The sequence below is a fragment of the Leucopleurus acutus genome (assembly GCF_964270905.1).
Source record: "Leucopleurus acutus genome assembly, chromosome: 10".
In the NCBI taxonomy this organism is placed as follows: Eukaryota; Metazoa; Chordata; class Mammalia; order Artiodactyla; family Delphinidae; genus Leucopleurus; species Leucopleurus acutus.
Genome location: NC_139153.1, coordinates 28,007,190 through 28,032,045, shown reverse-complemented (window position 1 = coordinate 28,032,045; position 24,856 = coordinate 28,007,190). Strand labels below are relative to the sequence as shown.

The 24,856-nt window shown below is 44.5% G+C and overlaps 1 protein-coding gene across 2 annotated transcripts in view; it reads left to right on the top strand.

Moving 5' to 3' along the window:
- PTPRG (protein tyrosine phosphatase receptor type G) overlaps positions 1-24,856 on the top strand; it is a 736,510-nt gene that overhangs the window by 646,284 nt on the left and 65,370 nt on the right. The window contains exon 14 of one of the 2 annotated variants that reach the window (XM_082848956.1): positions 17,540-17,626. The exons of the other annotated variant lie outside the window; for it this stretch is intronic. Within the exon in view, the coding sequence (XP_082705082.1) occupies positions 17,540-17,626 (87 nt within the window). The remainder of the gene's footprint in view (positions 1-17,539; positions 17,627-24,856) is intronic. 2 annotated transcript variants of the gene reach the window in all.

The window sequence follows — 24,856 nt, the reverse complement described above, 5'->3', positions numbered from 1 at the left end:
GACTGATGTAGGAAGCTTCTGCCCTTTAACAAGCTTCATCAGTGATGAATAGGTGTCATATTTCCCTCCCTCCCTCCCTTCTTTCCATTCATTTGATGAATTTTGAGCCCCTATGGTGTGCCAGACACTCTTCTGTCATGGAGCTTACATCTTAGTGGGGGAGACAGGCAATAAATAAAGCAAACGAGGTGACGGTAAGCGTATAATGGAGAAAACTAAATCTGGAACGCAGAGGGGGGATGCTGAGGCTTAGCGGTGAGCGGTCAGAGTGGTTAAGGAAGGCCTACCTGGCGAGTGGTATTTGTCCAAAGACCTAAAGGAGGAAGGAGTCAAATGGGCTCCATCTGGGGCATGTTCCAGGCAGAGGAAACGGCATGTGCAAAGGCCCTGAGGCAGGAGTGCGCCTCGTATGTTCCAGGAATGGCCAAGAGGTGTGGCTGGAGCAGGTGAGAATGGGAGAGAGTGGTAGGAGAGGGCATCAGGGAGAAACAGGATGGAAGGGAGTTGGGTCAGGGACTGCTTTGTGGGCCATTGTAAACACATTGCCTTTGACCCTAAGAGAAGTACTGTTTGGTAGAGAAGTGTTGTGATCTAACTTCAGGATTACTTGGCTGTGCTGCAAAGACCACTGCAGAGGAGCAAGGGGCAGAAGCAGAGAGACCAGGTAGAAGACTACTGAACTGGTCCCAGAAGGAGTGATGGTGTCTGCCATGAGGGCAGCAGTGCAGGTTGCAGAACTGATTGGATATAGATACATTCTGAAGGTGGGATCAACAGAATCTGCTGACAGATTGGCCTGTGTCCCTAGGTCTGTTTTCAGTTGGAAAGAACAAGAGAAGAAGGAAGGGTTCATCCGAGGCTTCCCCAGGCGTCTAACTGTAGCCGCGTTAGTGCTACAGACCAGCTAGCTGATGGGTTATATTGTGTTTCAGGGTGAGCCTGGAAACACTAGACTCACCTCCATGCCGTCCTTTCTCCAGGACAGTGGTTTGCAAACAAACAGTTGTCTGGAGCCTGTTAGTAACTGGGAGCCTGCCTAACATGAGTTGAACTGAGCACAGAGAGGGAACGAAAGGTCTGCCTGCCCTCCTCTTGGCTCCTTTTGGTGCCGTGTGGTTTTAGTTGCAGACTCTCCCCACAAAGGAGCACAGAGAACCCACAGCTGCCCCTGGCTGGGTAACCCTAGCAACCCCAGTGTGGAAAAGTTCCTGTTCCAAATAGTTCTAGCAAAAACCTCGGGGTTGTTTCTGGTTGGCCCACCTTGGCTCTCTGCCTACCTGAGGACGGATCACTCTGACCAAAGCAGACCGTGGACGTTTGGCCAAGCAGACATGTGGAGGGCAAGCTGCTTACAGGAAGGGGCTGTGTAATGTCATAAAGAGAGCTTTCAAGACCCTTACATTCAAGGTGTTTTTTCCCATTAGAAATTCACACTGTTTATATTTTTGACAAACTCAGTGAGTCTGAATCAAAAATATAGGGCTCTTTTCACGTTGGAAGTGAAAGCCGAGGACTCTGAATTGTTTCTCCACTAGCATCCCTTGCACGATGTGGGTGTTTGCTGATGTTCACAGAGTCCTTTTTGAGCACCAGCTGCTGTGCCAAGCTCTCGCCAGGCCCCATCTCCTGGGATCCTTACGACACGTTTGTATGTTCCCATCCCCATATTAAAAGTGAGGGGCGGAAGCTCGGGGTGGGGCACGTGACTCGTGAAGGGTTCTGCAGGAAGTGGTGGGCCCTGGTTTTGAACACAAGATGTCTTCAATCTAGAATCCATGAACTTTTTGAACCCCTGAGATACGTACCTGGTACTACACTGAATCCTGTGGAGGCGGAGCGTGATGGACGTTCAGCTCTAAGTCACGTGGACTTGGGGTCCATGGGCCTGTTGTGCCAGTGCCTTACCGTTAGACTCGGCTGCTTTCTTTGACCAGGGAAGGGAAAGGGAACCAGCATTTGTTGAAATGCCTGCCGTGGGCTCAGGAGTGTGCATTGTTCTCATCCACTACTGGCCAGAACCATTTCTGTTACTGCTGACAGAGAGAGACCTCTTCCAAACTGCCTTAAGCACAGGAAAGAAAGAGTTGGTTGATTCGTGACGTTGGATGTTCCGGAGCATCAGGCCCAGCTCTTTTCGAAAGACAGAACAAGGAAAACGGGGCTCGGCATGTTCTGTGAGCCTCTTTCTCTCTCCCTCTGTCTCTGGGATCTGCACTTTCTCTGTCTGTCTGGTCTTTTCTCTTGGGAAGGCCCTCTGACTGTTTCCACATGGTGGCCTCTGGCCCATGTTGGACTTACATCCCCCTATCCCAGTGGAAAGGGAATTGCTCTCCTCCAGTAGTGCCAGTTTAACCCCAAGGTGGCATGTCTTAGGACTGACTCGGGGTATTTGCCCGTCCCCAGAGCCCTCTGGCAGCCAGCGGAGATGAAGACTTGTCAGGCCTGGGTCTTACATTTAACTCTGGAGCCCAGAAACGAGGACGTTGTCCTCGAAACCACATGCATTGAAGGTGGACAAGGGGTGGTTCCCCAAAGGACCGTCAAGACCCAGAGAGGCGACTGGATGCAGGTGCTAGGCAGACAGAAGAGGGCAGTGCCCCTCCAAAAGCTGAGAAATCGGAATCAAGGAGGGGAGGGATTTGCACTAAGAAAAGAGAATTCAGACTTGGATAGCAGGGCAAATACGCGTGTAAATAGCCGGAAAGAAACAAGGCAGGCGTGTGAGCTCAGCGCGGCCAGCCTGGGGTTCTCACTAGGACTCTGGTGTCACACGTGTGTGTGTCATGCCCTGGAAAAATGAGGGGTGCTTTCAATCCTGTCTCAAGTGCAGGATTATTAAAGAGTGCATGCAGGAGTTTAGAAGGTTCAGCTCAGGGTTCTGCTATGGAATAATAAAGCTATTTTACTCTTCTGTGGGCATTGGAGCCCCTTGCAGCTCCCATTCGCCAAGCGCTTGTGGAGTTCCTGCCACACGCTGTGCTGGGCCTGGTGATTTAGGGTTCATGGCCCTTCCTCAAGGCCCTCATGGTCCCCTGGGCGACGCAGTCAGGTAAACAAAGACTACGGCGAGTGTACGGACAGCAGTGAGCCCAAGTTGCTGCGACAGCACGCAGGCAGGACTTGCAGCAGGCCGGGCGGCGGGGTGGAGTCAGACAAGGCTCCCTGGGGGAGCTGAGGCATGAGCTGGGCCTTGAAGCACAGCGGTCCCCAGCCAGTGAAGGAGGTGTGGCGCTGGAGAGAGAGAACCCGGCCTCTCGTAAGCAGGCATCTGTGGTTCAGTGTTGCTGGAACGAAGCATGAGGACAGGAGGGGCCCGATCACGAAGGCCCCGATGCCACTGTCATATCCTGAGAGTGATGGAAACGTATGAAGGGCCAAAGCTGCGAGAGGGCAAGATGAAAAGCGGCAAACACTGGGAGGTGAAGTACGAACACGGGCCAGAGTCAGACAGCCTGGATTTGGGGCCAGGCATTACCAGTCCCTCACCGTGTGGGTCGCCTTAGAGCATATATTTCTAACGGGAATGTGATCATCCCCAAAGCGGTGAAAATGGGTTTGGGGAAGGTGAAAAAACTTTTTGTATATCAAGCACAGATACACACACACACACACACACACACACACACACACACACACACACACACGTACGTATCTAGTACACACACAGATATGCAGTTTGTCATTGATATTAAAATTTCATTGGGAGGGTATGATTAGGAAAAAAAAAGTCTATAAAGGCCCCTTAGGGGAGGTGCCTATGAAAAAAAGGGGGAGAAACACTACCTTAGACAAGACTCCTCCATCACCTTCAGCGTCCTCCTCTGCAAAATAGAGTTAAGAAATGTGCCAGTGAGTTCATGTGAGGATTAGGTCTGAGCACCAGGAAATGTTCATTCCAGTGCCTGGCAGACGGTGAATATCAGATCCCTGACTGTAGAGAAAAACACAAATTCAATTCTGGGTCCTGCTATGCCTAAAGAGAAGTCATTGTTCTCGAATAAAGAAAATCAGGTTTACAGATCTAAACAGATGCTGTCCCGGACATGTAATCATATCGTAGGACTGCACACAATTCCCAATTATATGTTCACTGCTTAACACATGGCTTGAAAATAACTTTCGGAATTTCCTTCTAGAATTCCTTCTTTTGCGTGATCTCAGTTGTGCAAAGTACTTATCCTAGAAATAGCTGAAAGTTGCCTGTTGGGAGCTAAGGATAGTAGAAATGTAGGTGAACCTACCGAGCAGAACCACTTTGGGCCAAAAAAGGGAAGTGCGGGGCTTCCCTGGTGGCGCAGTGGTTGAGAGTCCGCCTGCCGATGCAGGGGACACGGGTTCGTGCCCCGGTCCGGGAAGATCCCACATGCCGCGGAGCGGCTGGGCCCGTGAGCCATGGCCGCTGAGCCTGTGCGTCCGGAGCCTGTGCTCCGCAACGGGAGAGGCCATGACAGTGAGAGGCCCGCGTATCGCAAAAAAAAAAAAAAAAAAAGGGAAGGGCGACCATAAAGCTAATGATTGGTTTGGGTGATACTCTTAATGGGCTTGGAGACAATTCCAGAGGAGCGCACCCTAAGTAACTAAAGATGTGACCCCACCCACGGCCCTGTCCCTTCCGAAACAACACTGAGGCAGGGTGGTCAGCCTGGGCAGTGCTGGAATCAGCTGCTGGAGCTGCTGCAGGAGATACCCCCACCCCACCCCCCCCGCCACCCAGTGGCGTAACCACACGAAGCTGAGTCCTCACCGTGTGAAGTCTGAGGGGGGTTGGGCAGCCCTTTCCCACATGGGGTGGAGAACAAATTGATAGAAAAATCGACGAGGCACCTAGCTTTCAACTGCACGGCCCGGGAGTGTAATCCTCCACTCCTGTTTGCGCCCCATTGGCCACAGATGGCCCCTCAGCCCCAAGGACACACGCTAAGTTGGAGAGCGCACTGATATTCGTGGAGCACAGCCAGAAGTATCCTTAAATATTTAGGCCCTTTGGCATCATTGGGTTTAAGAGTATGTTTCCTGAAAGGGACCTCTTTGGAGGCCAATTGTTAGTCTCATTACATCACATTTGGCCAAAACTAAAAAATATAGGTAGAGACCTCGTATATTTCTGGTCAACTGGAAGATATACAGAAGTCTTTTGGGAGCTATTTGAGCAGCATTTTTACAGGCAGCAACATGAGTTTGTGGGAGGTTTATTTTGAAATACGGTTGGCTGAGATGTTACAGGTAAGGTCTCTCTCCGAGTCTCCTCGCAAAGGTCTGCCTTGAAGAGATGTAGTAAAATCTGTAACAATGCAGAAGGTGCTGTAAAGCTAGGAAGAAACACGCAGAGCGTTTTGGCACCAGGGGCAGGGCGCTGGGACAGCTAATAAAATAAAATCAAGGAAAAATCAATGAGCGCTTACCACTTGCCTCCTTTTATAAATGGTGCCCCGTGTGTGCCTTTTAAATAGTGTAACCCATACCAACATGCGACGGTGCAGAGCTGTAATCGTTTCAGTTGAAATGAGGGAGAAGAAATCAATTCAGTACTTTTTAAAGTGTGCCATTTTGGCCCTGTTCCCGAAGATGGTAACAAAACGCACCTTTTGAATGACTACAGTCAGAAAGGCCGTTCCAAGAGCTCCAGCCCCCCGTCTTACCAAGACAAGCTGTTATATGGCATTAATGTGCTGACGTTCTTGAAAAAGACTTGGAGCAGCACAGCTGCTGCCACTCAGAAGAGGAAATTTTGGAGAAGGTTTCTTTGCGATTTTCATAATTTGAGGTTGATGCTGGGAAAAGAGCTCTATACAGGGTGTCCAGTCCGTATGCTGGGGCGTGCAACTTGTTCATTTATTAACTTGTTCCGTAGAATACCTTAGCAACTGTGAGCGAGACATGAGCGTCCACTTCGAATTGTCAGTATTGTGAAGATATTTTAAATTCTTTTTTTTCCTGTACTCTTGAGGAAAATTGCTTTGAAGGTAGCTCTTCTCTCTCTGATGAGCAAAGAAAGTCTTACGCTGACATGGCTTCATAGATCTTAAGGCCTGAACAGCCAAGAATCTCTTCTTGAATATTCACCATAATACACATGTGCTAAGCGGATTGACATTCGAATCCTTGGAATTATTACATCCATTTTGCAGATCAGAAAACCGAGGCTTGGTAAAATCATAAGTCACAGTGTTAATCTTTGGTGGATCCTGGATTTGAACGCAGCCACTCTGACTTCATTGCCCACTGTGTCAATCATTACATTGTTTTGCCTAGACGGGGAATAGCTTGTCTGGAGGCATTTACTTCCTTCCGCAGCCTGTTTTTATAGCACATGTTTGTGTGTTGAAAAGATCCTATGTTTGGGATTTGCCAAAAACACAAAGGAGAAAACTTGAGGACCAACTATATGTATTTTCAAGTGTTTTAGAAGCCAAATAGATTTTGATGTTGAATAATATCACCTGTCTGTTCTGTTCTTAGTTCCAGCTAATCAGTGCTATCGTACCTTGATGACAAATTGAGCATCTTATTGACCGTAATTCCAGCTTGGGAAAGAACTTTCCAGAAGTATAAAACAGCTTTTCTTCTCACACTCAGATAGGGCTGAGCTAACTACACAGACTCTGGAACAGAAAATGGAAACTCAAAGTGGGAATTGTAACATCTAACCCAGGTTTGTTGCAGTTTGGTATTAGAAGGATTTCACTTTCTGATCTGAGAAATTCACATCCCTCTTCAGCCCATGACTGAGCCGTCTGTAAATTCCGTGGTAAATCAGTCAACACCAGTTTAGCTTCATAGGCAGATAGAAGAAGGTCTCTCTTTTACTCTCATCTTTAGATGTTCAGAAATTTTGCCCTCTGTTGGTGCCTCCTCATTAAGAATGCTGTTCATGAAATCAAGTGCATTGTGTTGACACTGCAATTTTTCTCTTCCCTGGATGTTTGGGGGAGACAGCGTAGTAAATAGGAAGGGACACAAACCACAAATGTGTGTGGGTTTTGAGTTGGCATAACGGAGCCTCTGGTAGACAGACAGATGCGTGTCAGGTCAAGTGTGGGCAGGCGCTAACACCCTTCTTGATGGAGGAATGGCAGACCACGTGTGCCCAGCGGAGCTCACATCCCTCCTGGATTCCACAGTAGCAGCCGTGACACTCAGAGCTGCTGTGAGCCGGGCACACGCTCTGCGCCCATCTGCTCTAGCAGCGGGCGCTTCCGTGCGTGCTCTCTGATGACTGGATTTGGTTTAGGTGTTTGCCCTCCCCCCCTCCACCCCAGGAAAGTCACAGAGGAGATGGTGTAATAGCAGTGATCCCTCCCATGCGCGTGACTGTGGACAGATAGCAAGGGGGAAACATTGTCAGTCACGACAGTCAATAATGGTGAATTAACATGAAGCAAACATGACACGACTTAATCCTCACAGCAGCCATGGGTGGTGGCCAAGGTGGCGGGGACTGCATCACCTTCTTCCAAGGGAGAAGACAGTGTCCGGAAGCGGGGACTTGCCCAGGATCACAGGCTAGTATGTTTGGGAAGTACAGTTGACCTCTGAACAACGCATCTTTGAACTTCAGGGGTTGACTTATACTCGGATTTTTTTTCAGTAGTCAGCACTACAGTACTATACGACCTGTGTCTGGTGGAATCCATGGACTCACAGATGTGGAGGAACTGTGAATATGAGGGCCAACTACATTACATGCAGATTTTCGACTGTGCAAAGGTCGACACCCTAACCCCCATGTTGTTCAAGAGTCAGCTGTATTCACACCTAGGGCTTTGTTTTGTTTTGTTGACCTAAGACCCTTCACAGCTGGCTTGTGTATTCCTTCCTTCATTTGTTCATTCAAAGACATTTCTCAAGCATCTAGTTTGTGTCGGGCACTGGAGATGCTGCGAGGAGACGGAATTCCTGTGTCAAGGAGCGTGTAGGTTAATGGAGGAGATGAGCAGGTAAACAAAGGTTATCCCAAATAGAGGTCAGAAACTGGCGGCCTCCAGGTCTGTTTTATGTAGCTGACTTCTTGTTTTTTTGGTTTTTTTAAACATTCCCTCCCTCCCTCCCTCCCTCCCTTCCTCCCTTCCTCCCTTCCTTCCTTCCTTTTTCGGCTGTGCCGTGCAGCACACAGGATCTTAGTTCCCCTACCAGGGATCGAACCCGTGCCCCCTGTAGTGGAAGCGTGGAATCTTAACCGCTGGACCGCCAGGGACGTCCTGACATCTTGTTTTTTTAAATCTGAATTATTTTGAAAATAGGAAGATTTTGCTTAAAACCCCAGCTGTCTGGGTTCTTGCGATAAACAGGGAGATCGACATCACTGTTCTCACATCCCCTCATGGCACTAGTAGGCTGCACAGAGCCAACTGTGGTCCCCTGCTCGCCAGTCTGCCCGTCTCTGCCCTTCACTTAAATGTGCATTCTTCTATGCAAAATAAAGTCCACTTTTGTGGGCAGGCTCAGGTTCTTTCTGAGGGGATTTGGGGCACATACACAGGCATTGGGTCAGACCAAGCTGCTTTTCTGTATCTCTTGTGAGGGAGGGCATGAGAATCAAAAGATGGGTTTACATGCAATTCAAGTCTAGAAAAAGCCAAGCTTCCCAGTCGTACTTTTTGGTGGCTTTGTGTGATCACCTTTATCTTTTCTGTAAACAGACCACTCACGGGGCCACCTGTATTCTGGGCATCATTCTTTCTTTTATAAACTGGTAAACTGCCCATGTCACTCATCTCTCTGGGGAGCCTGTACCTGTAGGTATAGTTCAAGAAGTGTTTTTTTTTTTTTTAATCATTAGGAATAACTGTTACAATCCAGCTCGGCAAAGCCTGACAACGTGTGGAGCCAGTGGGGAGAAGAATGCACATTTCATGATGCCAAAACGTGCTTGCCTCGGAGGGTTGAGTTTCTGATGACATGGTGGTGTCTTGCTCTGAGATGCTAAAAGCATGGGGGTAGGGAGCCTCTAGAGACCGCAGCTGTTCCTGAAGATGGGCAGCTATTTTTTTCTTTCTCTGGGCAGCTCTGTGCAGGGAGATCTGGGTCACGTGGGCGATCCTAGGCAACTTCTGCTCAATAACTGTTTCCCAAACGGCTACTCAGGGGCCTTTCAGAATTCAGAGAACCGTCCGTTGTTATAGTAACCGGCCCCCTGCTGTCTAGTTGGCCCTGAGATGCCAGTTGAAGCTCTTAGAACCAGGGAACGTGTAGTCATTTAGACAAAAGCAGGGAGAGATTCACCACTAAAGGTTGCCATTTAAACACTATGATACTTAAAAGACAGGACGCACTCTGTTGAGAAGTGAATGGATACATTTTTCAGCCAAGCTGGCTTTTCAGGAAAAGGGAAACTCCTTATAATGTTCAGTCTCTGCTACATAACCAACCCCTTTCTTTGGATTTCTCTGAATTAAGTGTCCTCTCTCCCAGGGCTGATCGGGTCTGTCCTGTCGGGTTGCTCAGGTAGCCCCCTCGATTATTCAGGATGTTAGTTTTATAACATTTGCTTCTCAGCGGAGTGTTGTCAGTTTACAGGGTGGTAGTTTGAAGCGCCTGTGATTGTGTGTGAGGAGAAACTGCGGAGATAGCCGGCTCTGCTCCAAAATTCCCGAGTGAGTCTGGCAGAATTCAGAGTAGGGCTAAGGGTTGAGAGGAAGTCTAAATATTTTAGGAAGCTGCAAATTTCAAGTTCTTATGAAAATTTGCAAAAACACTCCACACACTCGTGATTTTCTCGGATTAATGTTGGTAGCCGCACTGAGTATGTGCGTGGTTTTGAGGACAGTTGTTGTAGTTGCAGAATGTACTCAATAGAGGGAGACAAGAAGTTCTGAATTACAGCACCCTCCCCTTCCCTTCCTCACCCTGACACTTTTTAATCATTTTCCCAAGTTTTGATTCCTCCCTAATTTGGTTTCTGCGCCAAGCACTTTTACCCAACTTGGAGTCTAATAATTAACAAAATAAATGAAAGCTTGTATTAAGGGAGAAGAAAAACCTAATAGTTGAGAATTAGAGGATGTCTCTTCCTAGAAGTAGAAAACCACCAAGTAAATCAGAAGTTAACAAATGTTCTTTGAAATCACATAACTTGAATTCAGAGTTCTGCATGGGATTCATTAGAACTTCTAAAAAAGAGAACCTTCCTATATCGGAGTTAATCTTTACTGTTCTATCAATGGAGTTTGGAAAGAATAGGAATCCTTTCAGTGTGAAATGCTATAGCCCAGGTGGTTTGGGGATTAAATATAATTAAATGAACATTTTCCAGTATGACAGAAGTGCATCTTTCAAATGCTAGAGCCAAGTCTCCAATTCTCAGGTCATTTAAGTTTTAAGGGGAAACGAAATATCAGACTTTATATTTGGTAATAACTTGCCAACTGCTACCTCCACCTTATCTGAGGAGCCCTCGTACTGTTCCACCATCTGTATTGTGAATCAGGAAAGTGTTTGTCCAGAGATGAGAGGAACGCATGGGGAAAAGGCAAAACCCCGGATTGGTCTAACAGCACCGAATTCAGAGAATCTGTGGCAGAAGGGAGGTTCAAACGGTACCAAATAGATTCCTCCCAAGTTCTATTTATTCCAATGGTATTTTAAGCCATCCTGTTTGCAGGGGAGCTTGTCAAAAGTGGAAGGACCAGAGGTCATTATTGGGTTGGTGATATCTTTTTTTAATTTTTTTTAACATCTTTATTGGAGTGTAATTGCTTTACAATGGTGTGTTAATTTCTGCTTGATAACAAAGTGAATCAGCTATACATATACATATATCCCCATATCTCCTCCCTCTTGTGTCTCCCTCCCAACCTCCATATCCCAACCCTCTAGGTGGTCACAGAGCACCGAGCTGATCTTCCTCTGCTATGTGGCTGCTTCCCACTAGCTATCTGTTTTACATTTGGTAGTGTATATATGTCCATGCCACTCTCTCACTTCATCCCAGCTTACCCTTCCCCCTCCCCATGTCCTACAGTCCACTCTCTACATCTGCGTCTTTATTCCTGTCCTGCCCCTAGGTTCTTCAGACCTTTTTATTTTTTTTTTAGATTCCATATATATGTGTTAGCATATGGTATTTGTTTTTCTATTTCTGACTTCACTCTGTATGACAGACTCTAGGTGCAACCACCTCACTACAAATAACTCAATTTCGTTTCTTTTTATGGCTGAGTAATACTCCATTGTATATATGTGCCACATCTTCTTTATCCATTCATCTGTTGATGGACACTTAGGTTGCTTCCATGTCCTGGCTATTGTAAATAGAGCTTCAGTGAACATTGTGGTACACGACTCTTTTTGATTTATGTTTTCTCGGGGTATATGCCCAGTAGAGGGATTGCTGGGTCATATGGTAGTTCTATTTTTAGTTTTTTAAGGAACCTCCATACTGTTCTCCATAGTGGCTGTATCAATTTACATTCCCACCAACAGCTCAACAGGTTCCCTTTTCTCCACCCTCTCCAGCATTTATTGTTTGTAGATTTTTTGATGATGGCCATTCTGACTGGTGTGAGGAGATACCTCATTGTAGTTTTGATTTGCATTTCTCTAATGATTAGTGATGTTGAGCATCCTTTCATGTGTTTGTTGGTAATCTGTATATCTTCTTTGGAGAAATATCTGTGTAGGTCTTCCAACCATTTTTGGATGGGGTTGTTTGTTTTTTTGATATGGAGCTGCATGAGCTGCTTGTAAATTTTAGAGATTAATCCATTGTCAGTTGCTTAATTTGCAAATATTTTCTCCCATTCTGAGGGTTGTCTTTTCGTCTTGTTTATAGTTTCCTTTGCTCTGCAAAAGCTTTTCAGTTTCATTAGGTCCCATTCATTTATTTTTGTTTTTATTTCCATTACTCTAGGAGGTGGGTCAAAAAGGATCTTGCTGTGATTTATGTCATAGAGTGTTCTGCCTATGTTTTCCTCTAAGAGTTTGATAGTGTCCGGCCTTACATTTAGGTCTTTAATCCATTTTGAGTTTATTTTTGTGGATGGTGTTAGGGAGTGTTCTAATTTCATTCTTTTACATGTAGCTGTCCAGTTTTCCCAGCACCACTTATTGCAGAGACTGTCTTTCCTCCATTGTATACTCTTGTCTCCTTTATCAAAAATAAGGTGACCATATGTGCATGGGTTTATCTCTGGGCTTTCTATCCTGTTCCATTGATCGATATTTCTGTTTTTGTGCCAGTACCATACTGTCTTGATTACTGTAGCTTTGTAATATAGTCTGAAGTCCGGGAGCCTGATTCCTCCAGCTCCTCTTTTCTTTCTCGAGACTGATTTGGCTCTTCGGGGTCTTTTGTGTTTCCATACAAATTGTGCAATTTTTTGTTCTAGTTCTGTGAAAAATGCCATTGGTAGTTTGATAGGGACTGCATTGAATCTGTAGATTGCTTTGGGTAGTATACTCATTTTCACATTATTGATTCTTCCAATCCAAGAACATGGTATATCTCTCCATCTGTTGGTATCATCTTTAATGTCTTTCATCAGTGTCTTACAGTTTTCTGCATACAGGTCTTTCGCCTCCTTAGGCAGGTTTATTCCTAGGTATTTTATTCTTTTTGTTGCAGTGGTAAATGGGAGTGTTTCCTTAATTTCTCTTTCACATTTTTCATCATTAGTGTATAGGAATGCAAGAGATTTCTGTGCATTAATTTTGTATCCTGCTACTATACCAAATTCATTGATTAACACTAGTAGTTTTCTGGTGGCATCTTTAGGATTCTCTGTGTATAGTATCATGTCATCTGCAAACAGTGACAGCTTTACTTCTTCTTTTCTGATTTGGAAACCTTTTATTTCTTTTTCTTCTCTGATTCCTGTGGCTAAAACTTCCAAAACTATGTTGAATAATAGTGGTGAGAGTGGACAACCTTGTCTTCTCCCTGATCTTAGAGGAAATGCTTTCAGTTTTTCACCATTGAGAATGATGTTTGCTGTGGGTTTGTCATATATGGCCTTCATTGTGTTGAGGTAAGTTCCCTCTATGCCTGCTTTCTGGAGGGGTTTTATCATAAATGGGTGTTGAATTTTGTCAAAAGCTTTTTCTGCATCTATTGAGATGATCATATGGTTTTTCTCCTTCAATTTGTTAATATGGTGTATCACATTGATTGATTTGCATATATTGAAGGATCCTTGCATTCCTGGGATAAACCCCACTTGATCATGGTGTGTGATCCTTTTAATGTGCTGTTGGATTCTGTTTGCTAGTATTTTGTTGCAGATTTTTTCATCTATGTTCATCAGTGATATTGGCCTGTGGTTTTCTTTCCTTGTGACATCTTTGTCTGGTTTTGGTATCAGGGTGACGGTGGCCTCGTAGAATGAGTTTGGGAGTGTTCCTCCCTCTGCTATACTTTGGAAGAGTTTGAGAAGGATAGGTGTTAGCTCTTCTCTAAATGTTTGATAAAATTCACCTGTGAAGCCATCTGGTCCTGGGCTTTTGTTTGTTCGAAGATTTTTAATCACAGTCTCAATTTCAGTGCTTGTGATTGGTCTGTTTATACTTTCTCTTTTTTCCTGGTTCAGTCTCGGAAGGTTGTGATTTTCTAAGAATTTGTCCATTTCTTCCAGGTTGTCCATTTTGTTGGCATATAGTTGCTTGTAGTAATCTCTCACGATCCTTTGTATTTCTGCAGTGTCAGTTGTTACTTCTCCTTTTTCATTTCTAATTCTATTGATTTGAGTCTTCTCCCTTTTTTTCTTGATGACTCTGGCTAATGGTTTATCAATTTTGTTTATCTTCTCAAAGAAGCAGCTTGTAGTTTTATTGATCTTTGCTATCATTTCCTTCATTTCTTTTTCATTTATTTCTGATTTGATCTTTATGATTTCTTTCCTTTTGCTAACTTTGGAGTTTTTTTGTTCTTCTTTCTAGAATTGCTTTAGGTGTAAGTTTAGCTTGTTTACTTGAGATGTTTCTTGTTTCTTGAGGTAGGATTATATTGCTATAAACTTCCCTCTTAGAACTGCTTTTCCTGCATCCCATAGGTTTTGGGTCATCGTGTTTTCATTGTCATTTGCTTCTAGGTATTTTTTGATTTCCTGTTTGATTTCTTCAGTGATCTCTTGGTTATTTAGTAGTGTATTGTTTAGCCTCCATGTGTTTGTATTTTTTACAGATTTTTTCCTGTAATTGATATCTAGTCTCATAGCATGTGGTCAGAAAAGATACTTGATATGATTTCAATTTTCTTAAATCTATCAAGGCTTGATTTCTGACCCAAGATATGATCTATCCTGGAGATTGTTCCATGAGCACTTGAGAAGAAAGTGTATTCTGTTGTTTTTGGATGGAATGTCCTATAAATATCAATTAAGTCCATCTTGTTTAATGTATCATTTAAAGCTTGTGTTTCCTTATTTATTTTCATTTTGGATGATCTGTCCATTGGTGAAAGTGGGGTGCTAAAGTCCCCTACTATGATTGTGTTACTGTTGATTTCCCCTCTTATGGCCTTTAGCATTTGCCTTATGTATTGAGGTGCTCCAGTGTTGGGTGCATAAATATTTACAATTGCTATATCTTCTTCTTGGATTGATCTCTTGATCATTATGTAGTGTCCTCTTTGTCTCTTGTAATAGTCTTTATTTTAAAGTCTTATTTTGTCTGATATGAGAATTGGTACTCCAACTTTCCTTTGATTTCCATTTGCGTGGAATATCTTTTTCCATCCCCTCACTTCCAGTCTGTATGTGTCCCTAGGTCTGCAGTGGGTCTCTTGTAGACAGCATATATACGGGTCTTGTTTTGTATCCGTTCAGCCAGTCTGTGTCTTTTGGTTGGAACATTTAATCCATTTACATTTAAGGTAGTTATCAATATGTATCTTCCTATTACCATTTTCTTAATTGTTTGGGGTTTGTTATTGTAGGTCTTTTCCTTCTCTTGTGTTTCCTGCCTAGAGAGGTTCCTTTAGCATTTGTTATAAAGCTGGTTAGGTGGTGCTGAATTCTCTTAGCTTTTGCTTGTCGGTAAAGGTTTTAATTTCTCCGTCAAATCTGAATGAGATCCTTGCTGGGTAGAGTAATCTTGGTTGTAGGTTTTTCCCTTTCATCACATTAAATATGTCCTGCCACTCCCTTCTGGCTTGCTGAGTTTCTGCTGAAAAATCAGCTGTTAACCTTATGGGGATTCCCTTGTGTGTTATTTGTTGTTTTTCCCTTGCTGCTTTTAATATTTTTGTTTGTATTTAATTTTTGATAGTTTGATTAATATGTGTCTTGGCACGTTTCTCCTTGGATTTATCCTGTATGGGACTCTCTGTGCCTCCTGGACTTGGGTGGCTCTTTCCTTTCCCATGTTAGGGAAGTTTTCAACTATAATCTCTTCAAATATTTTCTCAGTCCCTTTCTGTTTCTCTTCTTCTTCTGGGACCCCTATAATTTGAATGTTGATGAGTTTTATGTTGTACCAGAGGTCTCTGAGACTGTCCTTAATTCTTTTCATTCTTTTTTCTTTATTCTGCTCTGCAGTAGTTATTTGCACTATTTTATCTTGCAGGTCATTTATCCATTCTTCTGCCTCAGTTATTCTTCTATTGGTCCCTTCCAGAGAATTTTTAATTTCATTTATTGTGTTGTTCATCATTGTTAGTTTGCTCTCTAGTTCTTCTACGTCCTCGTTAAACGTTTGTTGTATTTTCTCCATTCTATTTCCAAGATTTTGGATCACCTTTACTATCATTACTCTGAATTCTTTTTCAGGTAGACTGCCTAGTTCCTCTTCATTTGTTTGGTCTGGTGAGTTTTTACCTTGCTCCTTCATCTGCTGTGTGTTTCTGTGTCTTCTCATTTTGCTTAACTTACTGTGTTTAGGGTCTCCTTTTCACAGGATGCAGATTCGTAGTTCCCGTTGTTTTTGGTGTCTGCCCCCAGTGGCTACGGTTGGTTCAGTGGGTTGTGTAGGCCTCCTGGTGGAGGGGACTGGTGCCTGTGTTCTGGTGGATGAGGCTGGATCTTGTCTTTGTGGTGGGCAGGACCACGTCCTGTGGTGTGTTTTGGGGTATTTGTGACCTTATTATGATTTTAGGCAGCCTCTCTGCTAATGGGTGGGGTTGTATTCCTGTCTTGCTAGTTGTTTTGCGTAGGGTATCCAGCACTGTAGCTTGCTGGTCGTTGAGTGGAGCTGGGTCTCAGCGTTGAGATGGAGATCTCTGGAAGAGCTTTTGCCGTTTGATATTATGTGGAGCCAGGATGTCTCAGGTGGACCAGTGTCCTGAACTCAGCTCTTCCACCTCAGAGGCACAGGCCTGACACCCAGCCGGAGCACCAAGGCCCTGTCAGCCACATGGCTCAGAAGAAAAGGGAGAAAAAAAGAAACAAAGAAAGAAAGAGAAAAATAAAGTTATTAAAATGAAACATAAAAAATTATTAAAAACAAAGAAATTAAAAAGTAATAAAAAAGAAAGAAAGAAGAGAGCAACCAAACAAAAAACAAATTCACCAGTGATAACAAGTGCTAAAAAACTACACTTAAAAAAAAATTAAAAAAAGGACAGACAGAACCCTAGGACAAATGGTAAAAGCAAAGCTATACAGAGAAAATCACACTCCACCTTCTTAATTCGGGATGATTCGTTGTCTGTTCATGGATTCCACAGATGCAGGGCACAGCAAGTTGATTGTGGAGATTTAATCCGCTGCTCCTGAGGCTGCTGGGAGAGATTTCCCTTTCTCTTCTTTGTTCGCACAGCTCCCGGGGCTCAGCTTTGGATCTGGCCCCGCCACTGCGTGTAGGTCGCCCGAGGGCGTCTGTTCTTCGCTCAGACAGGACAGGGTTAAAGGAGCCGCTGATTCGGGGGCTCTGGCTCACTCAGGCCGGGGGGAGGGAGGGGCACGGAGTGTGGGGCGAGCCTGCGGCGGCAGAGGCCAACGTGACGTTTCACCAGCCTGAAGCGCGCTGTGCGTTCTCCCGGGGAAGTTGTCCCTGAATCACGGAAACCTGGCTGTGGCGGGCTGCACAGGCTCCCGGGAGGGGAGGTGTGGATAGTGACCTGTGCTCGCACACAGGCTTCTTGGTGGCGGCGGCAGCAGCCTTAGCGTCTCATGCCCGTCTCTGGGGTCCGTGCTGATAGCCGCGGCTCGCGCCCGTCTCTGGAGCTCGTTTAGGCGGCGCTCTGAATCCCCTCTCCTCGCGCACCCCGAAACAACGGTCTCTTGCCTCTTCGGCAGCTCCAGACTTTTTCCCGGACTCCCTCCCGGCTAGTTGTGGTGCACTAGCCCCCTTCAGGCTGTGTTCACGCAGCCAAGGTTGGTGATATCTTTACCTTCCATTAACACCAGGGGTGATAGAGGTTTCTAATACCTAAAGACAGCTTTTTAAGAGCACAGTTCCCATTTCCCATTTCTTATCTCAGCATAAAAGACCTTAGCAAGCCCAGATATCATTGTGTGTAACCTTTCCCTATGGAACATGCCCCCAGTGAGGCCTGATGGTGGGGTTTGTCTGTGACAGGTGGGAGGGGGGAATCGGTGGAACTCTTGGTGGCCATTTGAAAGTATTGTCTGCTACACCTGTTCTCTTTTGTTTTTTGTCCGTTTAGAGGGTGTAACAAAATAAAGTCCAAGGGCTTTCCCAGACGTTTCCATGAAGTGCCTTCTTCTGGGGAGAGAGGAGAGAAGGGGAGCAGGTGAGGGGCAGTCAAGCTTAAGGTGGGGGAGGGGGGTCTCTTTGGCCGGGACTGGTTTGCCGGATTTTTGTTCTGTGGCCATGGGGATTAAAGCCCGCTAGACAGCACGGTGCTGAAACTCACCTGTTCTACCCCAGCTCCCAACAGTATGACTTGCAAATGCCAGTGCAGCTTGCAGGTGGCTGGTAGCAACTAAATTTATGTCCTATGCGTGCTTGCTTTGCTTGATTTTGCCACTTGGGGGGATGTTTTCTGTTTCTAGGATGGGGGTGCGTTCTGTGTTTACGTGTCTGTATGTCTGTTGCATCCATTTTCTTTCTGAAATTTCAGATGTTTGCATGTTTGAGAGTTTTAAAACAAAACAGTTTATGCATGCGTTTAGCCTTATAAGTGAAAAATACCTTGTAGAAACCTAAATTTGTAGAAGAGTTAAAGAAGACGACTAGGAAGGGAAGCACAAGTAAATGGGGCTACATCGTGTGTTTTTCCATAAGAAGGCTAAAATTTAAAAAAATAAATAAAAGTTCTAGATAGCTTGAATACTTGAAAAAATTGTTGTCCTGGCAAGATTTATAATAAACCTTTAGAATTCGGGATTATGTAATTTTAATCACCACACATGAGCCCTTGATAATACTTTTGTAAGGCTTATCTAGGCAAACTGCTTAATATGGTAATTAATACTTTAATATTAAATGGCCAATTAGGATAATTCACTAGTTAATATTTTGTTGTGAGTAGTCCTTTATTACTTTCAATGAACCAAATTATTGAATTTACATTAGAATTTTTACATGGAATTATTTGTCTCCATTGGTTGTGGGTAAATCAGATTATTAGATGAAATTGTAGATATCCACCCACTATAATCAGGGATACCTATGAGACGTATACCTGTCCTAAGATGGTATAGTATAAGAATTATGGAAGATTAATGAGAAATTCTATGATCCATCTTCTTTTAAGGTCAACGGTGCAATTTTGGCCTTTTAGAGAAAGGCAGTAACTGCTGACTCTGGTAATGTAATTATTCTTTCTATGATCTCTGTTTACTTATTGAAGTCTTCAATTTTGAATCACATTTTCAACACTCCAAGGGTAAAAGCTGAAAGAGAAACCCCTCTGTACAAGCTTTCGATTCAAAGATCTAATCTTAAGAGGGAGGCCTTGAACATCAATTAAATGCCTACCTTTTATGCCCAGTTCATTATAAATATAATGTGGTTTTGACTGTAACACTTTTAAAAGCCAGCATTACCTCGTGGATGGCACAAAGATAAATGCTCTTCCAATTTCTAAGTCCTTTCCAGAAATGGTGCCGTAGCCAAGTGGACTGTTAGACTGTTACTAAGTCTAATTTTTGTACTTGGCCCCAAATGTGGGAGTGTGCTCGTTAGAGATATATTTTAGATCCTGAGAGGCTATGTTTTGTTATAAAGCACTGCGGTCCCTCTGGTATCTTCTGTGCTTCTGAGTGCCAGAAGCTTGGGGGAAGCACAGTTTTATGTAGGTCTAGAAGTTGAGAACTGTCTTGGGAAACTACAAGTATTTATAGAATTCACCTACTTGTGAATCATGTCTTTGACTTTACTTTTTTTTTATAGAATTAGGAACTAAGACAGACCTTGGCTCAGGGAGTTGTGAGCTCTCACTGCAGCTCTACCTCCTCCTGGCTCTGTGACCTTGAGTTACTTCCCGAAGCCCTCTGAGCCTCAACTGACTCATCTAGAAAATGGGTCTAGTAATCGTTCCTTGTCGCAGGGCTGTGAAGAGTAAATGAGGTAATAGGTGTAAAATGCTTAGTGCTTGAAATTTATTACCCCATTAGAAGATGAGGGAACCGGGGCTCTGAGAAGTTACTTGTCGGGGCCACCCTCCTCAGGTGGCCGAGTGGGGACTGCCACCCCTGTGGTCTGAGTCCTTAGTGATGCCGCCTCTCCTCACTGCCCCACGTGCTGTGCTGACTTCTCCATGGTGAAGATATGGGCCTGGTAAAGACGTATTCTCAAGTCTCCGCTCTTCTCTGCTGGCTACCCTGCCATACTCTCTCCCTCCGGAGCCTGCCATTCCTCACTCCTCCTGAGGGTTCTGTGTCCTGAAGACCTCCAGCCAGCCCACTTTCCCCTCCCCTCCCCCTACTCTATCCCCAGGAGCTTTTGTGGAGTCCCGTGACCCAGTTGCGTCCTTTGCTGCTCTATAGGAAGCCTTCCAGGGGACAGGGGGGCCCTGCTCCTCTTGGCCCCTTTGTCTAACCTCACTGGCCTTAACCACTCCTCTCCCACGTCAGGAGTGAGGGAGGGTCAGTGCAGTCCAAGGGTGGACAGAATCACCAAGCAGGACCAAGCCTGTAAGAAGGGATCGCTGATTATCTCCCCAGAAGGGGGAAGAAAAAACAATAAAAATCAGACCCAAGTATTTACTTTTCCAAAAAAGTTGTAAATTTTTCAGTGTTTTAGGATTTTGAATAGGTAATACTTGACATGGGTCAAAAGTCAAAAAGTGTAAAATTATATAGACTCCGAGGTCTCCATGCCATCACCCACCCACCAAACCCTGCTTCCTACCCCATCATGAACAGGTAACCACTACTACTAGGTAATTGTCTATTCTTAAAGGTTGCTCTGTGTGTGTGTGTGTGTGTGTGTGTGTGTGTGTGTGTGTGTGTGTGTGTGTGTGTGTGTGTGTGTGTGTGTGTGTTTGAACCTATATCCCCTTATCTCCTTTTACAGAGGCGAATACTGCATACACTGTCATAAACCTTCTTTTTTCACGTAACGTGATTTTTCTCTATGCGTATATAGTTTTCTCATTCTTTTTTTACAGAAGCACGATATTTTTTTGTATAGTTGTGTTGTGATTTGTTTAACGAGTCTCCTGTGGCTGTCATTTTGGTTGTTCTCAGGTCTTTTGTTATGACAAACAATAGTGTGGTGAATAACTTTATATGTTATTTTGCAAGTGGATGAGTCTATTTGTAGGATAAATTCAAGAAATTGGCTGTTTTACGAGCTACATGCATTTGTAATTTTGATAGATGGTGACACATTGCTCTCTCTGGGGAGACACCAAGGCGGGCTTCTACTCGCAGTGCATGAGTCTGCCTATTTCCCTACAGCTTTTCCAGCACAGGGTGTTGTCAAACTTTGGCATTTTTGCTAACCTTATAGGTGAAAAAAAATGGTGTCTTAGTGTAGTTTTAATAAAGTGTTCTCTGTTATTGTAAGTGAGGCTAAACATCTTTCATATGTCTGTGCCATTTGTATTTCTTTTTCTGTAAATTGTTTTATCTTTTGCTCATTCTTCCTTTGCATTGTCAGTCATTTTCTATTTAAGAGAGAGCTCTCTTGTCAGCAATATGGGTTGCAGATTTTTTTTTTCCTAATTTATGGTTTGTCTTTTAACTGTGTTTATGCTGCTTCTTTCATGTTGATATAATTGGATTTATCCATAAATTTCTTCTTTGGTTTCTGAGTTTTGAGTCATCATTAGAAAATCTTTCCCCATTCTGAGGTTACTTTTTTTAAGGTACTTTTATGGCTTCAAATTTTAATGTGAAATTCTTAAATCATTTGGAATTTAACCTGGTTGATGGTATGATGTCTGAATCAACTTTTTTTTTCCCAGATGGTCCCAGGTATTTAAAAAGTACTGCAATCTGGGGCTGTTTAGTGAAGAAGCACGTAATACCTCACTAGATCCTTAAAATAAGACTCTTACAGCAAAAGCCTGACTGACTTCAGTTCAGTTAGTATGTTAATGAAATAAGTAGTTGCCAAAGGTTTTTACCAGACCATTTTATGATACAGATACTGAATCATATGTGCAATAAATAAAATGTTAATTTCCAAAATAAGTTGGACCCATCCTGTCCCCGTTAACCCTCCCAGTCAGTGGGGAATTGTGTCAGGGCTCTAAAAGAGCGGCAAGATAAGGTGCAGAGTTCCTGAAGCCTCAGTCCAGAAATGGAGAACATTCTAGGCCAGGGTCCTAACTAAACGGGAGATGACTTCAAAGCCTTCTTTCAGGGTAACAGCTGGGAGTGTTGGCAAGGACTGCCCAGAGCTCACTTCCTTAAAACCAGCTGGAACGTACAAACTGCCCTGTTCAGGTTCTCAGTCTTGTCAAAATGTGGTTTATGAAGTGACCTTTTCCTCTCTTATCTCCTGGAAAGCGTTACCAGTACTTCAGGGTGTCTGCAAGGGTTTCTTGGCAGACTTAATATCTAGCTAGGAGGTATGTTGCCTTGAGACCACTGATGTGGATATAGTTTGTTAATTTTCTCCCACCTTCCTAAGATGTTAATTGCAGGCAGTCTGTATCCTCCAATAAAATTCTCACTGCAGAAATCAGATTTTTGTCACTTCCAGCTGTAACGAGACTTGCACAGCACATCTCTCCTGCCCACGTGAGATCCAAAATATTTCAAAACACTTTCTACTCATTTAATATCTCTTTGCTCTGTCACCCCCTCCCCCCCCACACTCAGCTTCAACATAATTTTGTTCGCTTTTCTCTTCCCCTTCCTCCCATCATCTCCTCACACCTGACAAGCCCCACTGATCCAGGTTATGGCAACCATCTGTCCCAGGATTTCCAGGCTAGCCCCGATGTGGATTATGCCATTAGGTTATCCCCACAAGGACGTTGGTATTTGTCAGATCCCGTGTCTCTTTGACGGTTTGCAGAATATGCAAATGAGAAACACAGCCCTCAATTCTTTTTTTCTGGAAGATCCCCTCCTGAAAAGATACTCCAAGTATAAACTGAGTTTGACAAACAGAGTCATTTAACATGCAGTAAAGGAAACTGAACCGCAAGTGAGTGGTTGCATGTGAAACACCTCAGCTCAGAACTTACACTGGGCTCTTTTCTAAGCAGGACCCCCGCATTATTTCTAGCAGACCCTCCTCTTTGAGGAAAAGCCCATCAACGCCCACAGACTTTTCCTTCTATTGTTGTCTTTGTCACTTCCATTTCTTGAAACATTTTGCCCTAATATATCAATCCATGTCTTTTTAACACAGCCCTCAGTCATCTTCCCGGAAGGCATGCGAACGTGTTACCACTTTATATTTATAAATGGCTCTTATTCATACACGGTTTACTACAAGAGCTCCATTTACAAAAGTAAATACTAACATGATTTCTGTACTCAACAGCGTGAGAATGAACGGGATTATTAGCGGGCGTGCCGCCGTAAATTTAGATTAGGGCAGTATACAAATCAGTTACGATTACTTAATTAATATTCAACAGCAGCTCAGCCAATGGCCCGTTCTAGCCTGCAATTAGCATTTTGAGCTGCACGCCACTGACAAACTCCTTGTCACTCCGATGTGATTATAAAAGCATTGAGCTCCATTTGAAGACAGTGACTTGGTTCCTAATCCCTATATATCAGTATTTGGTTATTTTGTAATCCCGGGTTTTTCACAGGAGTCTAGAAATCGTGTTGTGATCCCGCTCTCGCCCCAGCCCCATCAGTCATGCTGATGCTAAGGGCAGTGTTACTATAAGCCGAGGACCCTGGATGACAACAGGGTGACATCTCAAGCTTGCCAAAGGGATGCCCATTTTGACCCAGATTTCTAGAGACCTCCGAAACCCCCTCTCCTGTAAGCGGGTCTGGATTTCTGCCTTCGGAGGAGCCGTATGGAGTGGAACTCCACACATTTCCAGTATTCAGTCTTCCTGGACTGGAGGTCGGCACTTAGCTTTTGAAAAGTATCAGTCACCTAAATTATTCCCAGCTTCCTGTTCGAGGGGCAGAAAGAGGTCTAAGTAAGAAAATTGTTAGGACACATCAGAGGTTATCTAAGCAGGTACCTGGGAAAACAGGAGCAGCAGAAAGGAACGCCTTTCTGCGGAAGTTTGCTCTCACTGGGTGTTCTGCCTTAAGATGTGTCAGATTCCTGGAAAGAAATGAGAGGCAAGGAAGGGAGAGTCTAGAGGGTTCCTGCTTATCTTTGTAGTTTGCTGCATTTTGTTTGACTAGGAAGCCTCTGTAACTTGAGTCTATTAAGTTATAAAGCACAGCCAGAGTAGCTGTGTGTGTGTGTGTGTGTGTGTGTGTGTGTGTGTATTTCATTCGTCAAGAGAGCCAATTAAACACACCAGACTGTCCTGTGCTGGCAGCATGTGTGTTTCGGTGGGGAGCTCTGGGAATTGGCATTGATGGCTTACTGATCTCGGTTGGTATCTACTGCAACCTGACTAGAAGATGTACTTTGACATGAGCTGTGCTTTCTCAAGAATAGAATTTTTTTTTTTTTTTTTTTTTTTTTTTCGGTACACAGGCCTCTCACTGCTGTGGCCTCTCCCGCTGCAGAGCGCAGGCTCCGGACGTGCAGGCTCAGCAGCCATGGCTCACGGGCCCAGCCGCTCCGTGGCATGTGGGATCTTCCCGGACCAGGGCACAAACCCATGTCCCCTGCATCGGCAGGCGGACTCTCAACCACTGCGCCACCAGGGAAGCCCAAGAATAGAATTTTTGATTTTTGAAAAAGTCTCTCTTCAAAATATATGTCTTATTTGAAAGAATGCAAAGTTATTTTTAGAAATTTCGGTCCGAGACCCATTGTTCATGACTAAGCTTTAAGTGTCTGTGGGTTTTTAGAAGCCAGGCTGATGCATATGTGCCCATTCCTGCCACGAGGCCTTCAGACACCGGATGGGTCTGGACCACAGGTAGTGGGGTGTGGTCTTGAGACCAGGGAGCTGCTAGCCAGGATCCACTTCTGATCGACTACCGGAGAGGATCTAGTACGTTATCCTTTTCACTTCTAGTCAAGCCTTTCTTAGAAATCTTAAACTATGAGCCATGTTGGTTTTCTAAAAAGGGATGAAGGAAGGGAGAGTAATATAGAAAGCTTGTTTCCATTTTGCTACTTAGAACTTCCTGTGAGATACACGTAGTTGACCATCTTTGGTCAAAAACCAGAAGCATTTGGCTTGTGTTCTGGGGCTGTGTCATGTGAAACATGCATACCGTTAAACGGTAGACTCTCGGGCTTCCCTGGTGGCGCAGTGGTTGACAGTCCGCCTGCCGATGCAGGGGGACACGGGTTCGTGCCCCGGTCCGGGAGGATCCCACGTGCCGTGGAGCGGCTGGGCCCGTGAGCCATGGCCGCTGAGCCTGCGCGTCCGGAGCCTGTGCTCCGCAGCGGGAGAGGCCACAGCAGTGAGAGACCCACGTACAGCAAAAATAAATAAATGAATAAATAAAAATAA